Here is a 22,936-nt window from a genome sequence, read left to right on the forward strand (position 1 = left end):
AAAAATCGCAACTGCCAGGGCCTTGCCCTTGAAGAATAACAGGGAGACTTCCACAGCCAGGCACCCATTTGTAACTGAGGAGGGCCCAGTTGTGTGGATGCTGGCATGAACTAAGGCATATTTCTACCCTTTACCAGCAGTCTCCAGCCTCATTTCCTTGTGATGCATGCTAGAAAAAGCTGTGGATTTTCCTGTAGGCACTATGCCACTGTTCTAGCAGGGATCATCGTAAGGTTTTGAAAACAGTACAGGTTGAGTCTCTCTTATCCAGAATGCCAAAATTCAAAATATTCCCAAATCTGAAATGGTCCACATTAAAAATATTGTGCATAAAATTACCTTCAGGCAATATGTATAAGGTGTACAGTGGTACCCCGGGTTACGAAATTAATTCGTTCCGCCGCCGCTTTCGTAACCCGGAAACTTTCGCTAGCCGAAAAGCCCATAGGCGCTAATAGCGAAAGCCGCGTTTCCGTGTGAAATCGCGCCGAAAAGCACCAAATTTTTGTTCGTAACCCGAAATAACCTTCGTAACCCGGAAATGTTTTTTTCAATGGATTTTTTTCGTAACCCGGAAATTTTGTAAGGCGGCGCATTCGTATCCCGGGGTACCACTGTATATGAAACATAAAGGAACTTTATGTTTAGACATCTCCAAGTTGTTTTATGTATCCAAAATCTGAAAAACTCTTGAAATCCAAAACACTTATAGTCTGAAATATTTTGGATATGGGATAACCTGTACATGGCTATGAACAAGCCACCTCAAGGTATAGGAAATTGGGGTGTGTGTGTGTGAAAAGTTTTAGTCAGTAGTCTAGTTCTTTCCCACAGCAGATGAAACTTGCTTTCTCAGTTGTACTGTAGCATACTACAAGTGGAGGCTCACATGATGAATTGCTTTTCCACACTATAAACACCAACATATATATTAAAAAAGTAGCATGGCAGAGAATGTTAAACCATAATTCTTCTCTGCCATTGTGTATAAGCAAATAATTATTTTTGGTATTCAGTCTTGTGAACCCCACCTGCAATCTAAAATGGTACAACTTCAGGTGTTCTCAATGCATTTGTTTGGAAGAACTGGGCCACTGGTAAAAAGGTATAACCCACAGGTTCTGCCAGTTCTGATTTTAAAAACAACAACTTTCTACTGCTCTAGGCTGAATCACAGTCTTCTCTACATCTGTATCCTGACTCCTAACCCCCAAATTGAACGAATAATTCCCTCCCCCTATTGGCCTTGGGCCATTACAATTATGTTTCTTACCAAAAAAAAAAAAAAAAAGCATTACAAACATCTGAACAGCAATTGAAATCTTAAAAAAAGAAAAGAAAAGCACAATCATTTAAAAAAACAGAGAGAAGGAAAGAAAACAACTGTGAGATATTCCATCAGGTAGGCACGAGCCCTGTCTTCAGATGCATCCTCTGTCCCAGAAGTTGATCATCACCTGTGGATGAACAAAAATAACAAAAATATAAGGAATGTCTGCACTAGCCTTTTTCAAAATTACCTCTGAAGCCTATTACTTTTAAAGCTGAGCTTGATTTATTTAAGATGTATTATTGACAAGGGCCGAGGTCCTAGATCCTCTACTTAAGTATACATACTTAATTAGGTAGCTTAGTTATTTAGTATATAGTAGTTAAGTATACTTAACTAAAAAGCATGTCCTAGCCCGACTCCCCCAATCTTGTCCTACTGGGCAGCAGTCTCTGCAAATAATGGAGGTCTGTTTTCCTATCAGTCGGGACACAGCATATCTGATGTTTCCACTATGCTGCATTCTGACTAATAGGAGAACAGACTTCCATCATTCACAATGGCTGCTGCCCAGTACACCATGATGGGGGGGGGGGGGGATGTTCACAATCATGGCAATAATGCCACAATTGTGACTACAAAGCATCTGTAACTGGAATTCCAGTTGCATCCTGTCTTGGAAATACTGAGTGAGGGGTTGAACTTGATGAGTTGCAGAATTCCTTCCAACTCTTCATAAGCAGAGCGGGAATCATTTGTCCTCCAGGTGTTGTTGAACTGAAGCACCCAGTATTCCTCACTACTGACTGCTAGGGTTGGCTAGGGCTGCTGGAAGGTACAGTTCAACAAATCTGGAAGGCCACATAAACTTTCCCCCACACCTCCATTCTAATATCTACAGTCAATTGTTAGTCCCAACTAGAATTCACCCATTCATTCAGTGCAACTTACATTTACCATGTTCTCATCGATTCAGTGGGTCTGCTCCAGCTGGGCTTAACAACTGGGTGTAGGCCCAAGAGTTTATGTGTTTTATTCATTCATATGTTTCCTACCACTTTCATATTTGTTTTAAAACGTTCTGCCCATTGAAATGCTATCTCTTGGTAATCAAAAACATCAAAGACCTGTTAGAAAAGAACATTGTAAAGGCGAAAAAGATGTAGAAACAGGCAATTCCAATGATCAAGGGGTTGGAACGCCCCTCAGGGAATGGCAAAAATGTGTGGGACTATTTAGCTCAGAAAAGAAGAACAGCGAAAATACAACAGAGAGTTGTGAAATCATGGTATGGAAAAAGGCACTCCTTTTCTCGCACACCATAGTCTACTGTTAGGGGAAAGAGGCAATAAAGCAGGGTGTGTGTGTGGGAGTCACTTACTGAAAGTGTCTGGCAATAGATTCAGGGCAGATAAAGTCATTTTTCATAAGCAACACAGAATGAAATTCAAACCTCACAAGATCTGTTAACATGCAAATCGATGCAGGATAGCTCTGTCAGTGACTATTGTCCATGAATGTTAAATGGACCCTTAAAAGCTCCAGAGTATTCTGCCAAGTCAGAGACAGGGAACAAACATATGGCACACCAGATGTTGTTGGACTGCATCTCCTATGATCCCATTGCATCTGCTGACTAGGGTGGGTGATAGGTGAGGGCCCACAACATCTGGAGTGCTCCAGCTTGCTCTAAGCAACAGCAACATTCATCTGGATACCAGTCACATATGGGGTGAGGGGAGGAGAGATAGGTCAAGGAGAGACAGACTAGAAGATGGCTGTCATTTTCAGTGCTCTGCTGTGGGTTCAGCTGCTGTTGGAAACCAGATGTTAGACAAACCTTCTGCCTGACCCAGTAGGACTTGGCTAGACATCATCTATGGAGGAGCAGGAATGGGGGTGTCTCGAAGGAGCACTGAAAATGCCACCTACAGGGCTGGCACTGCTTCCTTCTTTGTCAGGGGTATACTCTGGAGATCCAAAGCCTGCCTCATAGAATCAGAGTTGGAAGAGAACACACATGCCTCATGTGCCACATTCCTCTGACTGCTGGAGCACTGACACACTGGGGGTGGACTTACACATCTTACAAAGATGGAAACCTATCCACAACTACAGGATTGCACCCTTCTCAATATATTTAAAATGGAGCGGGAGAGACAGACACTGATTGAGTATTCAAATTGCCCAGTTGAAGATAGTCCCATCTCTCTCTCCCCCCAGTGCATGAGTGGGCTGTCACTGATCCCTGCGCCATAGTGACCAGATATCTTAACTGCAAAGGAGGACAAGGCACCACAAAATTTAGGATGTTCAAAAAAGTGTAGGACATTACCAAATAAAAGCCAAAAACACTAATATAAATATAAATTCATAGCAAGTACATTTTCATGCCTCTGAATCTTGCTCAAAATAGTGAACATTTTAAAATTCCTCTTGGACAGGAGGTTGAAATGTAGGACATGTCCTGGAAAAGGAAGACATCTGATCACCCTGTCCCTGTGCAGGCTGCCTGCAGGCAATGAGCAGAGACATCTATTCTGGCACTGCCTGCTGAGGAAGGCCTAATGCATTTTTGAGTAAGAGAATGCGCAGGGTTGCACATGCAGGTAAGCACTGCTTGTACGCAGGAGTCTGGAGAAGGGTAGTGGGTGGGCTTCTGACCCAAGCCTGCCTCTATCTTGGGTGAGCCTTTCTTCTCTGAGGCCAATTTTGTCCCTTCATTCCAGATGAAGGTTGCAGTGCAAAAGAATGTCGCTTTGAGCTTTCATTAAGCTTGGGCTTGAGTGAAGCATTTGAACTTTCCCTTTGACCAGTTTGATTTTAGTCAAACTAATCTAAGCTGAAAGGAGAACTAATTGAAGTCACAGTGAGACTTCATAATCCTTTGTCCACCAAGGGAAATAGATACTCATTGCACTGACTCTCACTCTCTCCCCCTACATCCAACACCTACACACATCACATCAGGCTTTACAGCTACAGCTGACCGCATTGTATCAGTGATGATACCCACAGTCCTTGTGAACATAGTGTGATACAGTACATTCACATATGCAAGAACACCTGAATCTGAGCATAGTCCTTCAACCCATTTTCATTTTGATCTTGAAAACATCATAGCTGATTCCCAGGGAAGCCACTGGGTGCCATTTTGCAGAAATTGTCAAATAAATACTGATTTTCTTGAGATCTTTTCATATGCATAAACAACTCAAATATTGGGTTTTTTAAAAAAATATTTAGGTGGAAACAAGGGAGAAGGGAAAGGGAAAGAGACCTTCTCTAACTGCTATCTATTAATTCTTACATTAAGATGTAAATGCCCTTTATAAAACAGATAATCTGCACTGCATCACTGGTCTGCCTCATTTCCCAGCAGAGGAGTCAAATTAGACTTTGAAGTACAAGACTCAAATGGAAAAAAATATTATGTCAGAAATCTCCAATAAGGAGATTCCTCCAGAATCTATTTTTAGCTGCCCCCACAAGTCTTCCTCAAGGACTTCTCCTACCCCTTCCAGCCCAAACTCTCCTTTTTCCACCCCTGCCATTGATTGATTAATTGATTGATTGCAATTATATCCCACCTTTCTCTCAAAATGGGTTCTAAGGTACCTTACAAGAATGTAAAAAAGGTCAAACTAAAGCATTAATTTACAAAAGTTAAAAATGAAATAAACATCAAAATGATTAAAAACATGATTAAAGAGCTAAAACACTAAAACAATTCAAACATATTTAAAAGTTTCAATAAAAGATTTACACATACACTACCTCACACACTGCAACTCCATAACTGAAGATTCAAAACCCCACTTAAATAAAAACATCTTCACCTGCAGCAGAAAAACAGGAAGAAGGGGGCCAGTTGGATCTCCTGTAGAAGGGAGTTCCAGAGCCTGGGATCAGCCATGAAGAAGGCTCTCTCCCGAGTCTTCACTACTTGCACCTGTGAAGGTGGTGGGATTCAGAGAAAGACTTCCCCTGTAGATATTAGAACTCACTCTGGCTTATATAAGGTCTTTTAGTGGCTGCAGGGAGGCCAAGGGGTAACTCAACAAAGACAATCACTACTGGCTATGTTCCTATAGCTAGTGTGCTATGATAGCATTATCTTCTGGGATCTTTGGAGATGCTCTGGTAAATCCTGAAGAATGCCTGCTTTATTATGTGTCAGCTATCACAACACAGCCAGTGATGACCATCCTTGCTTAACAGCCCCTTGCTTCCCACCCACATGGCCATATAATGGCGATGGAAGTGAGAAGGGAAGACAGCTGAGCAGGGATGTCAACCTAGCCATGCCAAGGTGGTGGTGGTAGTGAGGATAGCTGAGCATGGATCATTGTCACTTGCTGTGTCTACTTTATGACAAAGTCTGGATCCAACCAAACGGTTGAACGGACACCAAAGAGGTGAATGTTCTCAAAGGATGAGATCCTATGTGTGTGCATAGCTCTGCAGGTGCAGTTCCATGTCCTCTTACTGTTTGGCAGCTGTCAAGACCTGGAGGTGGTCCCCCTCCTGCTGTTTACTGGTAAGGAGGTGGGAGATGGTTTAGAAGAACAAAGAGAAGCAGCTGATCCCACCTCAGCCAAAGGGAAAACTGAGGATGTGCATCTTCATGATCTGAACTGCCTCTCTTTCTTTTGGTAAGAAGGAACAGCAGCACCTTCCTGACCCCAATTTGATAACTGCCAAGTGTGGGAGGATTTTGCATGGAGTTCAAAGGGGAGAAAATAGCACCCCATCCAAAAGGGAACTCTGCACCCCATCCAAAAAGGGACTTCTCTGTGTGTGAATTGCACTTTTTGTTCTGGTGTGCCTGCAAGACATTTTTGCCTAAAGGCAAATCTATCACAAGGTCTTCTTGGCAAGTTTCTTCACCAGTAGTTTGCCATTGCCATCTCTGAGTCTGAGAGAGTATGACTAACCCAGGGTCACCTAGTGGGTTTTTATGGTGAAGAGGAAATTTGAATTCTGGTCTCTAGAGTCATAGTCCCACACTCAAACCTCTACACCACACTCATTTGTGTAAGTCACTAATAGGATGCTTCTTTGGTGGAGGGAGAGGGGGCACGCATTGAGACTTTTACCCCATAAACCTTAATGTAAACCCCAAAGAGGTGAACATTTGGCATAGCCTAAGACCTAAGGCCCTTTCGTACAATATATTTCCCTATGCAGAAATTAAGCTCTAGGGGTGGGGAACACCTTGGTGCTGTGACTTGGAGAATGGGTACCATATGCTCCCAGAAAGCTGAGCTGTTTCCTTTTGACTGTCATCCCTTGCCCACCCTTACGTGCACCATGGTACGTACTCCTTGGCTAGCCTTTCCTTCCCCTCCGGTGGTATATGGACTCCTTGTTTGTCTGAGGACAATCCTGATCTTGCATTTCCAGCTCTTTCTGCTCCACATGCTCCAGGGGCTCTTCCTTCTGCACAAAACAATGAGCAAAAAGTCTATTAGGAAATAAGCAGGTATGTGTGTATGAGAGAGAGAGAGAGAGACAATGAAATGACAACACTGGCAGGCGCTCCTAGAGTAAGCTGAAAGAAAACCAATCAAAATAGTGCCCCAGAGATATCTCTCCAAAACTGGGTCACCGAAGAACAGTTGAAACCAAATAAGATTCATGGTTACATATCAGTCCCACTATGTTTATGCACAGATAGGCTCTGAACTTGTCGTAATTGCTTAAGAAGGATTGGGGGGGGGGGTTATACTAATGAGTGGAATGCTAAACCTATTGTGCCATGACAATCATAATCCTCTCTTCACCCCAATCCATAGAGCCAGTGTTTACCCAGAATTCTAGCTTTCCACCCTCCCACCTCATTTATGCTAATAGCAGAGGCAGCTTCAGGCATTCATTCCTTTCTGCCCACAAAGCTGTATGTTCCTTTGGAGGAAGAGAGAATTCTCCAAGATATCCATGTGTGCACTGGAATCTCTGCATCTACAAATAGTCTTGAGCATGTCTAATGATTGGCAATGGGATCACAAATAAAGCAGAAACTCCATGCGAGACACAGCCAGGCTGCGATGGCTGATGGACGGCTTCCATATCAATGAAGTGGAGAATCCAAACTAGGGCTGCATCTACACTGCAGAATTACCACTTTAACTGCCATGGCTCAATGCTATCAAATTCGGAGATTTGGTGCCACAATAAACTACAAGTGGTGTCAAACAGCTCTAATTTTGCAGTATGGCGGCATCCCAAGTTCCACTTAAACATATATTAAAGTACTTTCCAAGTTTCTGAATCAAAGTTAGGGATGGGGCTCAGCCCTCCCTTAAAGCATATACTAAATTTATGAGCATATTTACTGCCTCACTGACACGGGAACCACCTACTGCACTGCAACAGTCATGAGAAGGCTGTGACTTTCCAGAGGTTGCTGGATTCCATCTTTGATAAGCCACAACTAAAGTGGCCTATTATCAAGGATGATGGGGTATGTAATCCAAGAACATTTGAAAGGTCACAGTTTCCCTCCTGGTTCTCTAGTATATCAGGCTGGTATTCAAAGTGCTTATGCTAGATACAACATTTGAGGCCAAAGCCCTCCCAAGGTGTTTTATCAAAGATAATTAGCTTCACATATATAGCAAGATAATTTAGCTTCCTACACACAGCAGGGCCATGATGCTGGCAGATGATTTGCAATTATGTTTCTTAAGGATAAAAGCTTCAATGGTTGGATGTTTTGAGCTCTGGAAAAATCTGCCATTATTATGAGAGTGGTTTATTAAATGGTGATTGCTAGGAAGGGAGCAAATAGGATATCATAGCTTTCATTTCAAATTCAAATACAGGTTGAGTATTCCTAAGCAGGAATTCCAAAAATCCAAAATACTCCAAAACTCCAAACTGTCAGATTCTGACACCCTTGCTTTCAATGTACACAAACTTTGTTTTCATACATAAAATTATTTAAAATATTATGTATAAAATTATCTCCAGGCTAAGTATATAATGTGTATATGAAACATAAATGAGCTTCATGTTTAGACTTGGGTCCCATCTCCAAGATATTCCATGATGTGTATACAAATATTCCAAAATAAATAAACGAACAAATAAATAAATCTGAAATCCAAAACACATCTGGTCCAGAGCATTTTGGATAAGAGAGACTCAATTTGTACTTGATCAGCACCTATGACTTTGCTGTCTAACATCAATCTTAGCTATTTCCCTATCGATCTGGCACAACAGAGAATACATAAACAGATACATACATAGGGATGTATATACACCAACTTTATATAACAATACTTTTTTAAATAAAGAAAAATATATACAAATATTCCTGAGGAAGTGGAAGACATGTGAATAGACCTGGATCAGTGCATGGAGAGCAGGCGACTTAAAGAGCCAAGAAGAATCAAGAATGTGCAAGTGGACAAGTGCAGGCAGGGAAAAGCTATACAGCAAGCCACAGACATAAAATGGGACATGGTTTGTGTAATGTTTGAGACTCACATAGAAAACATTGCTGCAGATGTTAGATATATTAAGGTAACCCTCTGAAGAAACCTGCCAAGAAAACCCTGTGATAGGTGCGCCTTAGGGTCAGAACTGAGTTAAAGGCATATAACAACAAATAGTTATGTATGCAATGTGAAGTACATGTTGTAAGGTAAGGATCTGTTGTAAGGGGTGAGAGAGTGGAATGCTGGGAGTGTGTGGTATTTGGCTGAATGTTTGAGGTGGGTGTATGGCAGCTGATGGAGTGAAAGTGGAGTCTTGTCAAGATCAGGAATTAGTGAGATGGAGGGGTTTGAGAAGTTAGGAGAGTGAGGCGAGTTACACACTGCCATGAAAGTACGCGCAGAGCGTGTACTAGGGTTAGGGAGGTGCGGTGCTCTATACGGGGCGGCACGGACGTGACATCCTCGCTCCGCGCCAGGGCGCCTAGGGCACCCTTAGCGCAAACCAGGAAGGAGCTCCATTTCGGTGCCGCTTTGCTTCACTGGGCGCAGCCTTCAGACGGCTGCGCCCAGCGAAGCAAGGGAGAAAGGGGCCAAGTGGACACCTCTTTTCAGGCTGTGGGGAAGCGGCGTTTTGCCACTTCCCCGCAGCCTGGAAAGTGGTGGATTGGGGCCTCAGTGTCTGCCATTCTGGCCACTGAGACCCCGATACACTGGGGAAAGGGGCGGGTGCAGCCCGCCCCAAATAGGCGGTCTGTAACCCGCCTGAGTTATGGTCAAAGACAAAGATTAGTTAGATTCAGTGCAGAGGTAGCTAGAATATGAGCAAATAGGAGATAGAGAGATGTGAGCATTGGTCAGGATTTATAGGAAGCAAAAAATATTTGATGTTACAGTGGTACCCCGGGATACGAATTGATCGCGTTACGAAATTTCCGGGGTACGAAAAAGTTAGATTGGAAAAAACTGTTCCGGGTTACGAACTATTTTTCGGGTTACGAAATTCATTTCGGCGCGTTTCGGCGCGAAATTAAAATGCGAAGCGCGGCTAGCGGCTTTCCAGCGCTAACGGAAAGCCTTTTCGGGTTGCGAAATGTATCGGGTTACGAACGGAGCCGCGGAACGAATTAATTTCGTAACCCGAGGTAGCACTGTATGTCCGAAGTTATGTCCAATTTCTGTTTAAAAATCATTTTAAAAAATACGACATGTCAGGATTTGCAGGTCAGCATAGTAAGTTGTGACTGGATGAAGGTGTAGCAAATGGTAGGCAGGGACATAGCTAGGCTTTTAGGAAGGGGGGGTCCAGACTAAGTGCCACCATTATAATGGTGCTTGGGTGCGGCAGCGCAGCATCACACACCATTCATTTTTCTAATGGAAGGGGGGGGGGGTCTGGACCCCAACAACCCCCCCCCCCCTTGGCTATGTCCCTGTGGTAGGTATAACCAGGATAAGGTTAGCCTGCAATTTGGCCAGGTGGCTGCAGTAGCCAATCTGCAGACTATAACTGCTTTGGAAGTCTGCTGGGAGCATACTGATAATGTTCTCCATGCTGCTAAAGCATACAGGGATCTGTAGTGCTTTTCATCCTGGTACATGCTGCTGGGAATGGTAATGCTGGTAATGAGTTTGTATGCTGATGTACTAGAAGCTCTGCTATGTTTATTTTTGCTCTTTTGTACTGAGCCATTCTACTATGTTTTTGCTTCCAGTATTTTATGACTCTGCTGAGTAAAGCTATTTTTTGTTATGTACCTTCAAGACTCTGCTATTGTTTTTTACCTCAACATACACCCCAACATTATATACTTTTGCACCTGAGCATACTTTGCAAGGGATATTGGGAAGCTTATTCTTAGACACCCAATGTCTGTAGTGGCAGCAGTTTTAAGTGAAAGTAGTGGTGTCTGGTAGGGGTATAAGATGAATAAAGTCTTATAGAGGAACCATGAGGGTATCTCGGAGATCCTCACACTTGGTGGCTACAGTCATGGGACAGGAGGAGATCCTTATATTGGTAGCAGAGGTGGGGATCAGTGTGTTCCTCCCCTCTTGTGTTACCACAGAAACTGCTTTGGGAATTGCCCCCTGAGAGTGCAAGAGAAAAAGTGTGTGTGTAGGGGGAAGAGGCACCAGAACACATACATAAAAGCACCTGCCTACATTTCTCTCCCATCATTTAACCTGCACTGATCTATACACAACACTGTAGGAAAAAAACTCCTGTCAGATTTGTGAAATGAACAGTAACAGCCCATCCAACTCCAAACCTTTTTTGAATTGCACCGACTCTTTGCAAACATCAAAGCTTTGTAGTCCTTGTTAACTGAAATCCAGGACAAAGGGGGGTGGGGGAGACCTCCCAGAGAATCTGGGTTACTGCAAGAGGAAGAAATGGACTTCGAAATGTAAAAATGCTACTTTTTGTGTGTTGCTTTGCTGTGCTGCTACATTATTGGGCCAGTTGCTATTGTGCAGAGTCAGCCGAACAATTTTTTTTTGTTTTTTCTGCCCTAAGCAAATTAAAATTTTGCAGTTCCCATTCCGTGTCTTATCATAAGCTGAGCAGCATAACAATGCCACATTAAATGATCAAGAGTACTATGAGCTTCTCATTTTCATGTTTTAATCTTGGTAAATGAACTCACACACTATTGTGGTACGCACAAGTTACACTGGGCTAATTCCTACCCCCACATCCAAGGGTACCAATAATTATTCAAATCACAATTCTGCCTATAAGCATTCATGGAATGCTTCCAAATTCCACCTCTTTTCTCATCCCTTAACCAGCCTAATAGTGGGTACAACACATTCAGTCAAAATCTGTCAAGTTTCAACAGTAAAAGGGGCAACCTAAGCTTTGATTCTGTTGACGGGGGAAGTGCAGAGTGTGTGTGTGCATGGATTAGCTATAACTGTATCATCCCCCCAGCTACCACCCTGATCTCTCACACATAGCTTCTCACACAGAATGCAATTTCTCTTTGATGTAGTCTCTGTAAAGATATATGAGGCAAGCTAAAGAGGGACTGTGCTTGTTGGCACACTCCTTCTTTCTCTCTCACATACACACTTTTGACACCCCCACACATTCAGATCGCTATCTCACACCTCTTTCACTCCCACACATCCTTACTTCTTCTCTCAAACACCATACACCCAATGTATTCAGTTTACATACAGTGCCATATTACATTTATGTGTGTGTGCATGTATGTGCCTTCAAGTCGCCTGTTGACTCATGGCAACTCCATGAATTTTGTAGAGTTTTCTAAGGCAAGGAGAACTCAGAGGTGGTCTTCCTAGTTCCTCCTCTGAAATACAGCCCACAGCACCAGGTTATATATGTAAAAACATTTTAACTTGTTAACAGTGATACATCGACTGATTGATCAATCAATAAATTGATATATTTATGGTGTAGTAGTTTGAGTGTGGGACTACGACTCTGGAGAGTAGGGTTCGATTCACAGCCCAGCCATGAAACCCTCTGGGTGACCTTGGGCAAGTCATATGCTCTCAGCCTCAAGGCAAAGCTGTGGCATACCTCTCCTGAAGAAATTTTGCCGAGAAAACCCCATGATGCATTTGCATTAGGATTATTATAAGTCAGAAATGACTTGAAGTCATGTAATAATTATTCTTAAACTCACATACATAACACATTACATACATGCATTTGTACCCTCACACTCTCATTTATATCTCATAGATCCTTGATTCATACAACCCACAACTCTCATTGGCATACTCCACACACTGTCACTTTTTCCACCCTCTCACATAATATGACCTGATATTGGGTGGGGGAATTCAGTGATGGACAAATGCTTTCCCTCACACACACCCCATTTCATTTTTTCTTGCATGTGATGATGTATAGGCAGATATAAGGTGGCTCTTGGCTGTGTTGTTTGGAATAAGAACATCAGGAATGGTCAGCCAGTGAACTGCTAAGGCTTCTCCCTCGGGATTTCTCTTCCAGAAAGTGAAAGCAATGAGTCTCCAAAGTATCCAATACGAAGCTGAGGTAACCACCCAGAGGGTGCTGGTGCCCCTAGAAGTGGGAAGTCTTTGGTGGGACCAGCCCTGAATTAGTTGGTTTCCTTCTTATCCAGGCTTCTGCTTCACTGGCAGCCTCAGCTGGTATTGTTGCTGCTGCTGCTGTTATGTGACTCCCAGTAAATTCTGACTTATGGCAACTATATAATGGGGTTTTCTTGGCAAGATTTATTCAGAAGGGGTTTGTCATTGCCTTCCTCTGACAGGGATTTGTCCTTGCTGTCTTCCAAGAGAGTGTGACTTTCCCAAGGTCACCCAGTGGGTTTTCATGACTGAGAAGGGATTTAGACCCTGGCTTCTGGAGTCCTTGTCCAACCACTATGCCATGTTGACTGTTTCTACCCTGGCCTACCCTCCCAAAGCTGCAGGCTTCAGGCCTTTTGGTCCCTACAACTCTAAGGAAGTAAGTGGCTTGCCCTTCTGGTTTTTTGCCATGATCACACAACAAAGCGCCAGTTCTCTTAATAATATAAAAAAAGAGAAGCCATCTCTCTCTCTTTCTCTCCTCTATGAAAGTCAAAGGGGAGGCTGCTGCTGCTCTAGGCCCATCATCCTATCACGCCATTTTGCAGGACATGCTCGCGCTATGAATATTTGACAAAGGGGCTTGGGCAGAGCTTGTTAAAAAGAAAGTCCTGGATAAATTATCACGACAGAAAGGGATAAAAAATATGCTTCACTCTGGGAACTAAGAGAGAGAGAGAGGGAGGGAGGGTGAGTGTGTGTGTCAGGAAACAGCAATGACTATAGCTTAACTTTCTTGTTGTGCGCCTCCCAGTCCTTTCCGACTTATGGTGACATACCTTCAGTCAAATCCAGCCTTGGAGTGAAAGTCTGGTTGTCATTCTTGCCTATAGCCACTAGAGGTGGCTGCTTCCTTTCCTTATTAGCCAGATAATGCTTTTCTTAAGGAAAGAATGAGCTTGTACTGACAGCTGCTGCAGGGAAGAGAGCGTGTACCACCCGCAGCACTAGGCTATCAAATTTATCCACAGAAGCGAGGTGTTAATACACATGGCCTGGTTACACATGTCTGCCCATGATATTCACTGTCTCAGCTGTCTTTCTATCTATCCATACAAAGAAGCATGCATATATTTGCAATTTCTCAAGATTATTTGGTCTAGTGACATATCAAAACCCTCCTTGATATTTTAGTCTCATCCTGTAGACAAATAGGAAGCGGTCTTACTTCCAATCCATGTCAGTTTTGTCAATATATATGTACAGCCCTGTTCCACCCAGTTTTTGTATCAAATTCCCATTTTTTAAATTTAAAAATCCCTGCATTTCTGTTTTCATAGGAATGCTTATTTTTGAACTTTTTTTTTGATAAAACCTCCCACATATGAATATATTTTCACCAGAATGCTATGTGGCTTTTTACATTACCTAACTTTGCATATATCTAGCTATGTAGCAGAGGTGTTAAGAAACTTGGTTATAGTTGCAAACGTGCATATCAATGGCAAGGGCACCTGATGCACATCAGGCAGTTTGCTAGCTATGCTACTTAGTAACATAACAGCAACCCTATACTGGATACAGATGTTGTGAAACTGCACAATAATTGTTGCAGATGTAAGTCTGCTTATGAGGATTCAATGCTCCGACAGGATTCCAGCCAATATCTCTAAGGGCATATTTCTGTATGCATTTTATACTAAAATATGCCATATTAAGTCATAGAATTATACCGTTAGAACAAGCCCCATGTACATTTTGCTACATTTTTTTGAGCTGAGAACTGAATCACAAAATTCAAGACAGTTGGAGAGCCAAACATACGGTAATTATGTTCCAACGCAGACATTAATCTGAAAAATACAGATCAAGATTAAATTCCTCCGACTCCTCTACTATCCCACTGGCATCTTCAAGCAAACCTTTTCTACATCCTTCCCTCATACAAGTGAATGGTTAGTTCTTTAGTTTAGGGGAATATAAAACTCTGGACTTGGGACTGCAGCATGAAGAACAATATATTGCCAACATTCAGAGTGGCTGCCCCAGAGAATAGTTCCCATCACTCTCCCTCTAGTCATCACCCCACTTATTTCATTATTGGCAGCTCCCTAGTAAATCGGGGACTGGTTTGACTCCACTTTATGGGAGGTGATGCTCAGAAACAATTCATTCCACAGCCTTGGTCATTTCTTCATTCCAGAGGCCAGACAGAATTTCAACAGAATTGCCCCCTGAAACAACAAGAAACCTCCAAAGCCTTCAAAAGCCCTCCAGTTCCACCAGTCTCCTGTGGAAAACCATCTTAAATTATCTCCCCACCCCTGCAGAAGCTTTAGTTTTGAGTGACTTTAAACCCCACCAGACTATTCATGAAAACAATTTTCTCCGTGTCAAAATGACCACTCTCTTATCCAGCACAGAAGATCAGGTCCAGAGTGTTCCTGCAATGTAAGTGGGGTCAGATATCATGTTCGACAGATCCATAGTTCTCATGGAGGAGACAAAGACTTGAGCCACTCCTGACAAATCAGCTCCAGCATAGATGTTGAAGTCCTCAGCACCATAATCTGATGGAACTCCCACACCACCTGAGATCAATGTGACCATAGGTAGCTTTGTTGGTCATACAGCAAAGTACAATGACATACGAAATCCATACAACACCAGTATCTTTAATGCACAATATACATGATGTAAGGTTTCAAAGCTCCACTGGCTTCTTCATCAGGCAAAGGTGTTAAAAATCATGTTTCTCTCCCAGAGCCTACATGGCCAAAAGAGAGGAGTGCCCCTACCTCCATGGATATTCCTCTGTACCATTTTAACTGAGAATAACAACTTCTTGACAAAAGATAGGCTGTGACTCCAACATTGTCATTTTTCTTTCTTTCTCCTGTATGATTTTTAACACCTTTGCCTGAAGTTTGTGTCGTGTATTTTGTGCACTTTAATTGACACAATAAAAGTATTGCTGTTTGGAGATTTGGGGTGTTATTGTACTGAGATCAATGTGATTAGCCTAGGAAGGTAAACTGTAGAGCACTGGGATGAGTGATACACCAGCAGAATCACTATTCTATCTTGGGAATCCACTCAGATATATACACTCAAGCCTGGTAGATTGTGGGACTGAGCACCTCATGAGGGGAATGGAATTGCAACATACCACTGCAATTCTGCTTTCTGAACCATCAAGTGTTGCCTACTTTGTAGAGAACTCTGATAAGCAAAGCTGAGCGAGATTAACCCTCCCCTTCCTCAGCTTCATTCAACTAGGTCTACATAACACAAGCCAGGTTGATATACTCATCCAGGATCAAAATCCTAGATGGTTGTTGCTTTCCTGCTGCATCCAGCAGCAGCAGCAGCAGCATTTCATCCAAGGGGAGCTGTTGCTAAGGCTATCCAGGCTAATTGAAATTTTTTTGGTGGGGGAGAGAATGGAGGCCACCAGCTCCACCTTGTTATGGGCTGTTCTTCTTGAAAATCATGCTGCACCAGCTTTGGAACATTACCTGAAATGATATGAATAATTACTTATCCAAAATATGTGTGCATGTGTAAGTTTGGTGGGATTTTCCAAATAAAAAACAAACAATCCTGATGACTTTGGGAAATGTGGTGGCAGCCCTAGCCGACTGCTCCATACTCACGTTCCTCAAGGCTGGAGTGCTCGTCCTGCTGTGACTCCATCTGGGCATGGGCTTGGGCCAAAGGGCAATTCCCAGGACTGTGGCCAGGCTCTGAGTTGGCATGGGGGCAGCAGGGTGGACTGGGAGGTTCCTGGCTTGCAGTGCTGGCATCCTCTTCATCTGCTTGCTGTTTGCAGAGGTGGTGTTCAACCATCATCTGGAGCTCTGAAAGGACAAAGTGGAGATGCAGGGAATAGATGAAAATTGAAGACGGGGGATGCAGGGAATACATGAGAATTATGAACTTTAAGGAAGATCTCTTGTGTGTATTCATTCCATCCATTTAATGAAGTTTCAGAGTAAAAAGCAAGCTGCTATCCCTCTCTAAGCAACTTTCTGCTCTTTACTGCCAGTATTTGATGATGGCTTAGGGAAAGAAAAGTGGGAGGGATATTACTAAAGTGAAATGCACTGGTAGCTGGTTACTAATAGGACAGTGAATCTGTTCTGGCTGTTAGTCCAAACCTTAAAGGAGCTAACAGAGATGAAAAACTCTATCCCCTAGAGTAATGGTTTCCAACCTTTGGTTCTCCACATGTTTTGGACTTCAGTTCTTAAAAGCTTTGACTACTGGTCAAGCTAGCTGGGGCTTCTGGGAGTTGAAGTTCAAAGCACATAGAGGACCAAAAGTTGGGAACCACTGCCCTAGAGAAGTTCAGAACCATGGACGGTTCTTTTAAAGGTCTGATTAATGGATATAAGCAGCTGAGAAATTGAGAAAATATTGTACAGTATTAGAGCAAGAAGTATGAACAACTAGGTGACACACTTAATTTATGAAAAAAGACATGGACTTGGCATATTTATGTACATTTGCTCATGTATAGTATTTTGAAGAAAAATACAAAAACCCTATAACGGGACATTGATGCTAAAATCTGTATTCTTTACAAAGACAGGACTAGAAGGAAGCCACAAACAGGGTCACGAAATTGATATCATGAACTGAGGATTCCACTTTTGATTTGCTTGTATAAGAATTTTAATTTTGTATTATTTGATATTACTTAATAAAGACTATTTTTTTTAAAAAAAAAAGGTCTGATTTGTGCTGCTGAAATGCAGTTTGACACCACTGCTTTAACTGTAATGGCTCAATGCTATGGAATTCTGGGATTTGTAGTTTTGTGAGATATTTTGCCTTCTCTGTCAGAGAGCTTTGGTGACACTACAAATCCCAGGATTCCACAGCGTTGAGCAATGGCAGTTAAAGCGGTGGTGTCAAACAGCATTATTTCTGCAGTGCAGATTAGACCAAAGTCCAGAAGCCAAAATCCCCCAACTATCACTTCTGAATTGGCTGTAGTCTAAACTACTTCACATCTCATGACATGCTTTCTGTCTATTGTCCTTTCCTCCTAGCTCACAGAGAATTATTGACTGTAAACCCTGGTTGTTAGTGGTAGTGCTTGAATCTGTTGCCAGGATGGGTGGCATTTCCCTGTCACTTCAAGTCCAGGTGCTCTGATTTTGCAAACAGGTCCCTCTTGAACTTTTTAGGTTTCTTTCTTTCTTTCTTTCTTTCTTTCTTTCTTTCTTTCTTTCTTTCTTTTTCTCTTCTCTTTACTTTTTTTTTTTTTTAAAAAAAATAATTGACCTATACGTATGAACCTCTGAAAGAGATCCTGCAGCCCTGCCCCAGCTTGAGAGATATCAGATCGAGAGCTGCATTTTCCAGTACTGTGAGGCTCTACAGCACTCTTGGAGGGAATGCAGAGCAACATAAAAGATAAAACATTTCCATGCAAAATTCATGAAAAAAGATTAGTAGAGGGGATGAGGACTGGACAAATGTGAAAAGAGAAATTGGAGAGCAACGAGAGTGTGTGTACAATATGGGAAAGGAAACCACTTACAAAACTGAAAGAGATGTAACAAAAGACTCCCACAGTTTGTTCACACCTTCAGAATAACCATACATAGACTGTCTCCTGTTAAAATGGAGATCAGGGATTACAGGTATGGTCACCTGTGTCAAATAAACCTCTTAGTAGTACAGGAGATATCAGGGAGAAGGTTAGGACTGAGATTCTCTCTTGGATATGCTACTTTTCTACTTGTGAGGATTCTCATCCCAGGCAGCAGTTAGACACATACAACTCCCACCTACAAATCTAAATTGGGGTAGTCCTAATGCAGAATGATTATTTCAGAAGTGTAGATCAGCTCTAAGAGTCAGACATTCCTGATCTCCATCAGAGACAAAGGTTTGTAAAACAAAGTTGGAAGAAACATTTGCCAGAAGCAGTTTATGTGCAACAAGGCCTGTTAGGTCTGATTGGGAGTTTTGGAATGGAATGGATTAGATGACCTTTGAAGGTACCTTCCAGCCCTATAATTCTGCAATACCCAGTTAGAAATAAATCCTAAGCTCTCTTAATGATCATGCCATTAAACACAGGATGGCACTACTGGGATATTGCCAAGTATGGCGGACAGCAGTGACTCTGTATGTATGTCAGCATGTGATGCATCTATTTTTAAAAAAGCCAGTTTTAGGCAACAGATCCCATCTGATCTTGGAAACTAAGCAGGATCAGGCCTGATCAGTTCTTAGATGGGCTGCCAGGCAATACCAGGTGCTGTAGGCTATAGTTCACAGGTAGGCAATGGCAAACCAGCTCTTAATATTCTTTGTCTAAGAAAACCCTATGAAATTCATAGGGCAGGCTTAAAGTAACAGACAACTTAAAGGGAAGCGTTTTACTTAAAGTCTGTAGGCTTTCAATTTGCAGAATGTTTGAAGCAAGATTTGGGTTGTATGGAGTCAGCCAAAATGCATGCTTCCTCCTGATCCTGTTCTTATTCCAGAGAAGGAAAGAGGGAGTGGTGTGGGTGGGCTTTTGCACTGATATTATGTGTACAGTTGAGGGACAATTCAAGCTTTTTTAGTGTAATGCATCTGAGGAAGTGGACTTAAGTCTACAAAAGCGCATGCTGCCAACTTCTTTCTTTCAGTTAGTATCAAAGGGGCTACAAGATCTCTCTACATACTATTAACACAGCTATACCTTTGAATTTCTCTGAATGAGCCTCCATTCTTCCCAGAGCTCAGAGAATATAGAGACACCTTTTTGACATTCCAGTGAACTATAGTGAGGCTCAGGAAGCAGAAAGGTATCCTGCTGTTTGCTGAGCATCTCCAAAGTCAATGCAAGGTCACACACAGCCTCCACCACTTCCCATGCTTTATGAAAGGGGAGGGGCTCTTGCCAGATTAAATCTAGGATTGATTATAGATTGCAAATATACAGAAGTGAAGCTATATATATTATGAGATCAATTTTTCTTTGGGGGGGATTATTGCTCTATTTCAATCTCTGTATTTTATTCTATTGTTGATTTTTGATTAATACACAATGCATTTTGAATGTTTGCTTACATATACTTTAATAAATATATTATTAAATATGTGGTTGATAATACCCAACCAGGAATCTATATACAGTGGTACCCCGGGATACGAATTGATCGCGTTACGAAATTTCCGGGGTACGAAAAAGTTAGATTGGAAAAAACTGTTCCGGGTTACGAAAGATTTTTCGGGTTACGAAATTCATTTCGGCGCGAAATTCAAATGTGAAGCGCGGCTAGCGGCTTTCCAGCGCCTTTTCGGGTTGCGAAATGTATCGGGTTACGAACGGCGCCGTGGAACGAATTAATTTCGTAACCCGAGGTAGCACTGTATAGACTGACCCATTTTTGTGATTGTTTTATAAAACAATCACAAAAATGTTTTATAAAACAATGCTGGAGGAAAACAATATAAAAAAATGGTAGCACGGGGCCTGCTGAGGATCAGGAGGAGCTGAAAATGGCCCTTCCAAACTTCACAGCATGCCTACCCCAGCTTTAAAAAAAGATGGGTAGGGAGTGAACCCCCCATTTTCCAGCTGAATAGCACTCCTCAAGTCTTCCATTTGGGGAAAAAAACAAGGCATGAACTCTCCTTGTACCTTGTTTCAAATGTAAAATTTAGCTTATTGCCACTTCTGGGCTGCTGAATGTTGGCAGTAGGCTGGCAAATTTGATGGTGGCAGTATGGGCATGTTGCGGTCCCCAGATGATTCAGAAATGGAGGTTATGCAGCCTCCATCTCAAAAGGATGCCCATACCTAGATAAAATAATGCACAAACTAGCAGGTGACAAGCATCATTTTTGGTCTCTGAACTTATGTACCGTTAACCAGTCTCTCAACTGGAAGTTGTTACCTTTCATGGTGGGGGTGGTGCGGGAGACCTTCTTTCTCTGCCTTGGTGACATCGACAATCCCGGCTGCAAAGAAAGGAAAGGTGAGAATCTTCATGAAGACGCCATGTAAAAATGCTGGAGGAAATATCAAATATAAGCTAAGTCCTGGTTCTTACCAGTTGAGAAATCAAAATCAATGGTGGCTGGAGGCTTTCATTCAATGGAGTTATGAATCCACACCAGAGTTTAAAAGAAACTTTAAAGGAGTAATCCAAGGTGCTGAACCCTAACCCCAAAACTTAAAATCACATTTAAAGGTCAGACTAAACCCCGAAATAGATTCACTACTCCTTTGACACAGGGGCCATTTTCATTTTATGAATGAAAGAAGATTCTAAGTGAGAATCAGCACTTTAGCAAGGCCTCAAAGAAATGCAGCCTCTCCTCTCTGATAGGCCCAAATAGTCCTGGTGTAGCACAGTTTATAGAATCAAAGAATTCTAGAGTTGGCTAGGACCACCAGGGGTTGTTGTTGTTATGTGCCTTCAATTCACTTTTGACTTATGGCGACTCTACAATGGGGTTTTCCTGGCAAGATTTGTTCCACTTCTGTGGAACAATGGATGGAATAAAATCCTTCCTGGACTGTACCATTTCAAGATTTAGGTGGCAAAAGTGAGAATTTTGATCCCTTTCCACAAAGCACCTACTACATTTCATAAAGAAAACCATCATATCAGGGAAAAGGTTACATTTCAGTCTTCTCCAGAACAACAAACTCCCCCCACCCTTTGTACGATTACACTAAACTAACTGTTTGGGTCAAGTCTTATTTGAAAATGGCAAGCGCACTCTTTTTATGGACGTAATGGGTTGACTTTGGGATTTTATACTTTGGATCAACTGATGGATCAGGCTAAGAATTTTTTCTATTTTCAATATTAAAGTCTACTTAGCAGCTACCTATGGGTGCACTGTGGCAATATCTACATTTACAACACCTTCGGGTGTTTATATATACACTACCAGCAATGAGTGTACCTCAGTCCCCCTGCTGTGTTGGAAGCATTAATTTCATCTTCTGAGAAACAGAAACCAACAAGTCTAGTTTATAAATGTTTGTTGGGAAGAAATAAATCTTATGTTAATGAAGTTAAGAGGTGAGTGGAATAAAGAATTGAACTGTGTGTGCAAATTAACCAATGGAAAATTGTCCTAGCTTCAACATCTAAATTCTTTTGATCAAGCAAAAATTGATGTTCCAGGTCTATTGGATGCCATTATGCCTTTTGAGAAAGCCATTGTCTATTTCAACTAAACACTGGCAATGTAATACACAGCGAATGCTTCTTTGTAGCACTTGATGTTGGTGTCTTCACCGGTTACCTCTTTCTGGCTGCATGTATTAGAATGCTTGTATTAGAAAAATCTTTGGCATTTGCACATGTTCTTTCAACTTTTATTTCTGTTATTTGGAATCTAACTGAAAGTCAACATGATTAGATCCAGCAGGCTTTTACTGTTACTTTTACTGTTTACTTTTCGTTCTATGGTTGAAAGATGAACATCACCTGTTGTTCAGTGATCAGAAGACCTTCCTGTTTAGCTACACATGAATGTGTATTTTATAGAAGCCAACATCAAGAAAATATTTCTTTGGAAATATGGTCAATTATATCAGTGTATATGCCTAGTCCATATTCACAGCCATATTTCCCTTTTCTCCCCACTCTTTCTTCTTCCTCCCCTTTTAATTTTTCTTCATAATCACATTTAAAAATCCAGTAGTTTTAAAATATTACTTTTCCATGGGCATGGAATGTATTTAGTTGGAAGGTATTCAAATATGTGACACCCTCCCCTATCTCAGACAGAGCACGAAATAGCACCATCCAGGCAAGTTATTGACAAGTAATCTTATGACTCTTCTGATTCATATCAGCTGGCCTCCAACTGTTTGTATGCAGGAGAAGCAAAAACACATACCTTCAACAGAGGATTGGGGAGCCGGTCTTCATCGATTTCTGGATAACAAATTGTATGTGGAGAAACATAAGAGAAAGAAAAGAGTTAATAAAACACACATGGACAAAAATACTGTGGAGAAGTGAATGACTTTGACGGGGAAAAACAGAAGATAGATTGGGTTCTATTGGTGGACAAATGGATGGTTCAGATTAGACTAATAAAAAATTGTCTTTCAGTTGTTTAACAACAGTAAGAACACAGCTTTTCCCCAAGCAAAATAATTTCCCAGTATAAGCATCCATGATCTGAATGATACATTTGGATGTGTGCAAGC

The 22,936-nt window shown here is 41.9% G+C and overlaps 1 protein-coding gene across 1 annotated transcript in view; it reads right to left on the reverse strand.

The window, feature by feature from the left end:
* Positions 1-621: 621 nt before the first annotated feature.
* Positions 622-22,936, reverse strand: part of LOC149322758 (protein phosphatase 1 regulatory subunit 1A-like) — a 105,079-nt gene continuing 82,764 nt past the window's right edge. Inside the window, exons 3-7 of the mRNA XM_089509249.1 lie at positions 22,621-22,658; positions 20,655-20,718; positions 16,404-16,607; positions 6,595-6,712; positions 622-1,457 (exon numbers count right to left, since the gene is read on the reverse strand). Coding sequence (XP_089365375.1) covers positions 1,454-1,457; positions 6,595-6,712; positions 16,404-16,607; positions 20,655-20,718; positions 22,621-22,658 — 428 coding nt within the window. The 3' untranslated portion in view covers positions 622-1,453. The remainder of the gene's footprint in view (positions 1,458-6,594; positions 6,713-16,403; positions 16,608-20,654; positions 20,719-22,620; positions 22,659-22,936) is intronic.

This window comes from Sceloporus occidentalis, unplaced genomic scaffold (assembly GCF_023333645.1).
Source record: "Sceloporus occidentalis isolate IW3139 unplaced genomic scaffold, rSceOcc1.0.p SCAF_1, whole genome shotgun sequence".
In the NCBI taxonomy this organism is placed as follows: domain Eukaryota; kingdom Metazoa; phylum Chordata; class Lepidosauria; order Squamata; family Phrynosomatidae; genus Sceloporus; species Sceloporus occidentalis.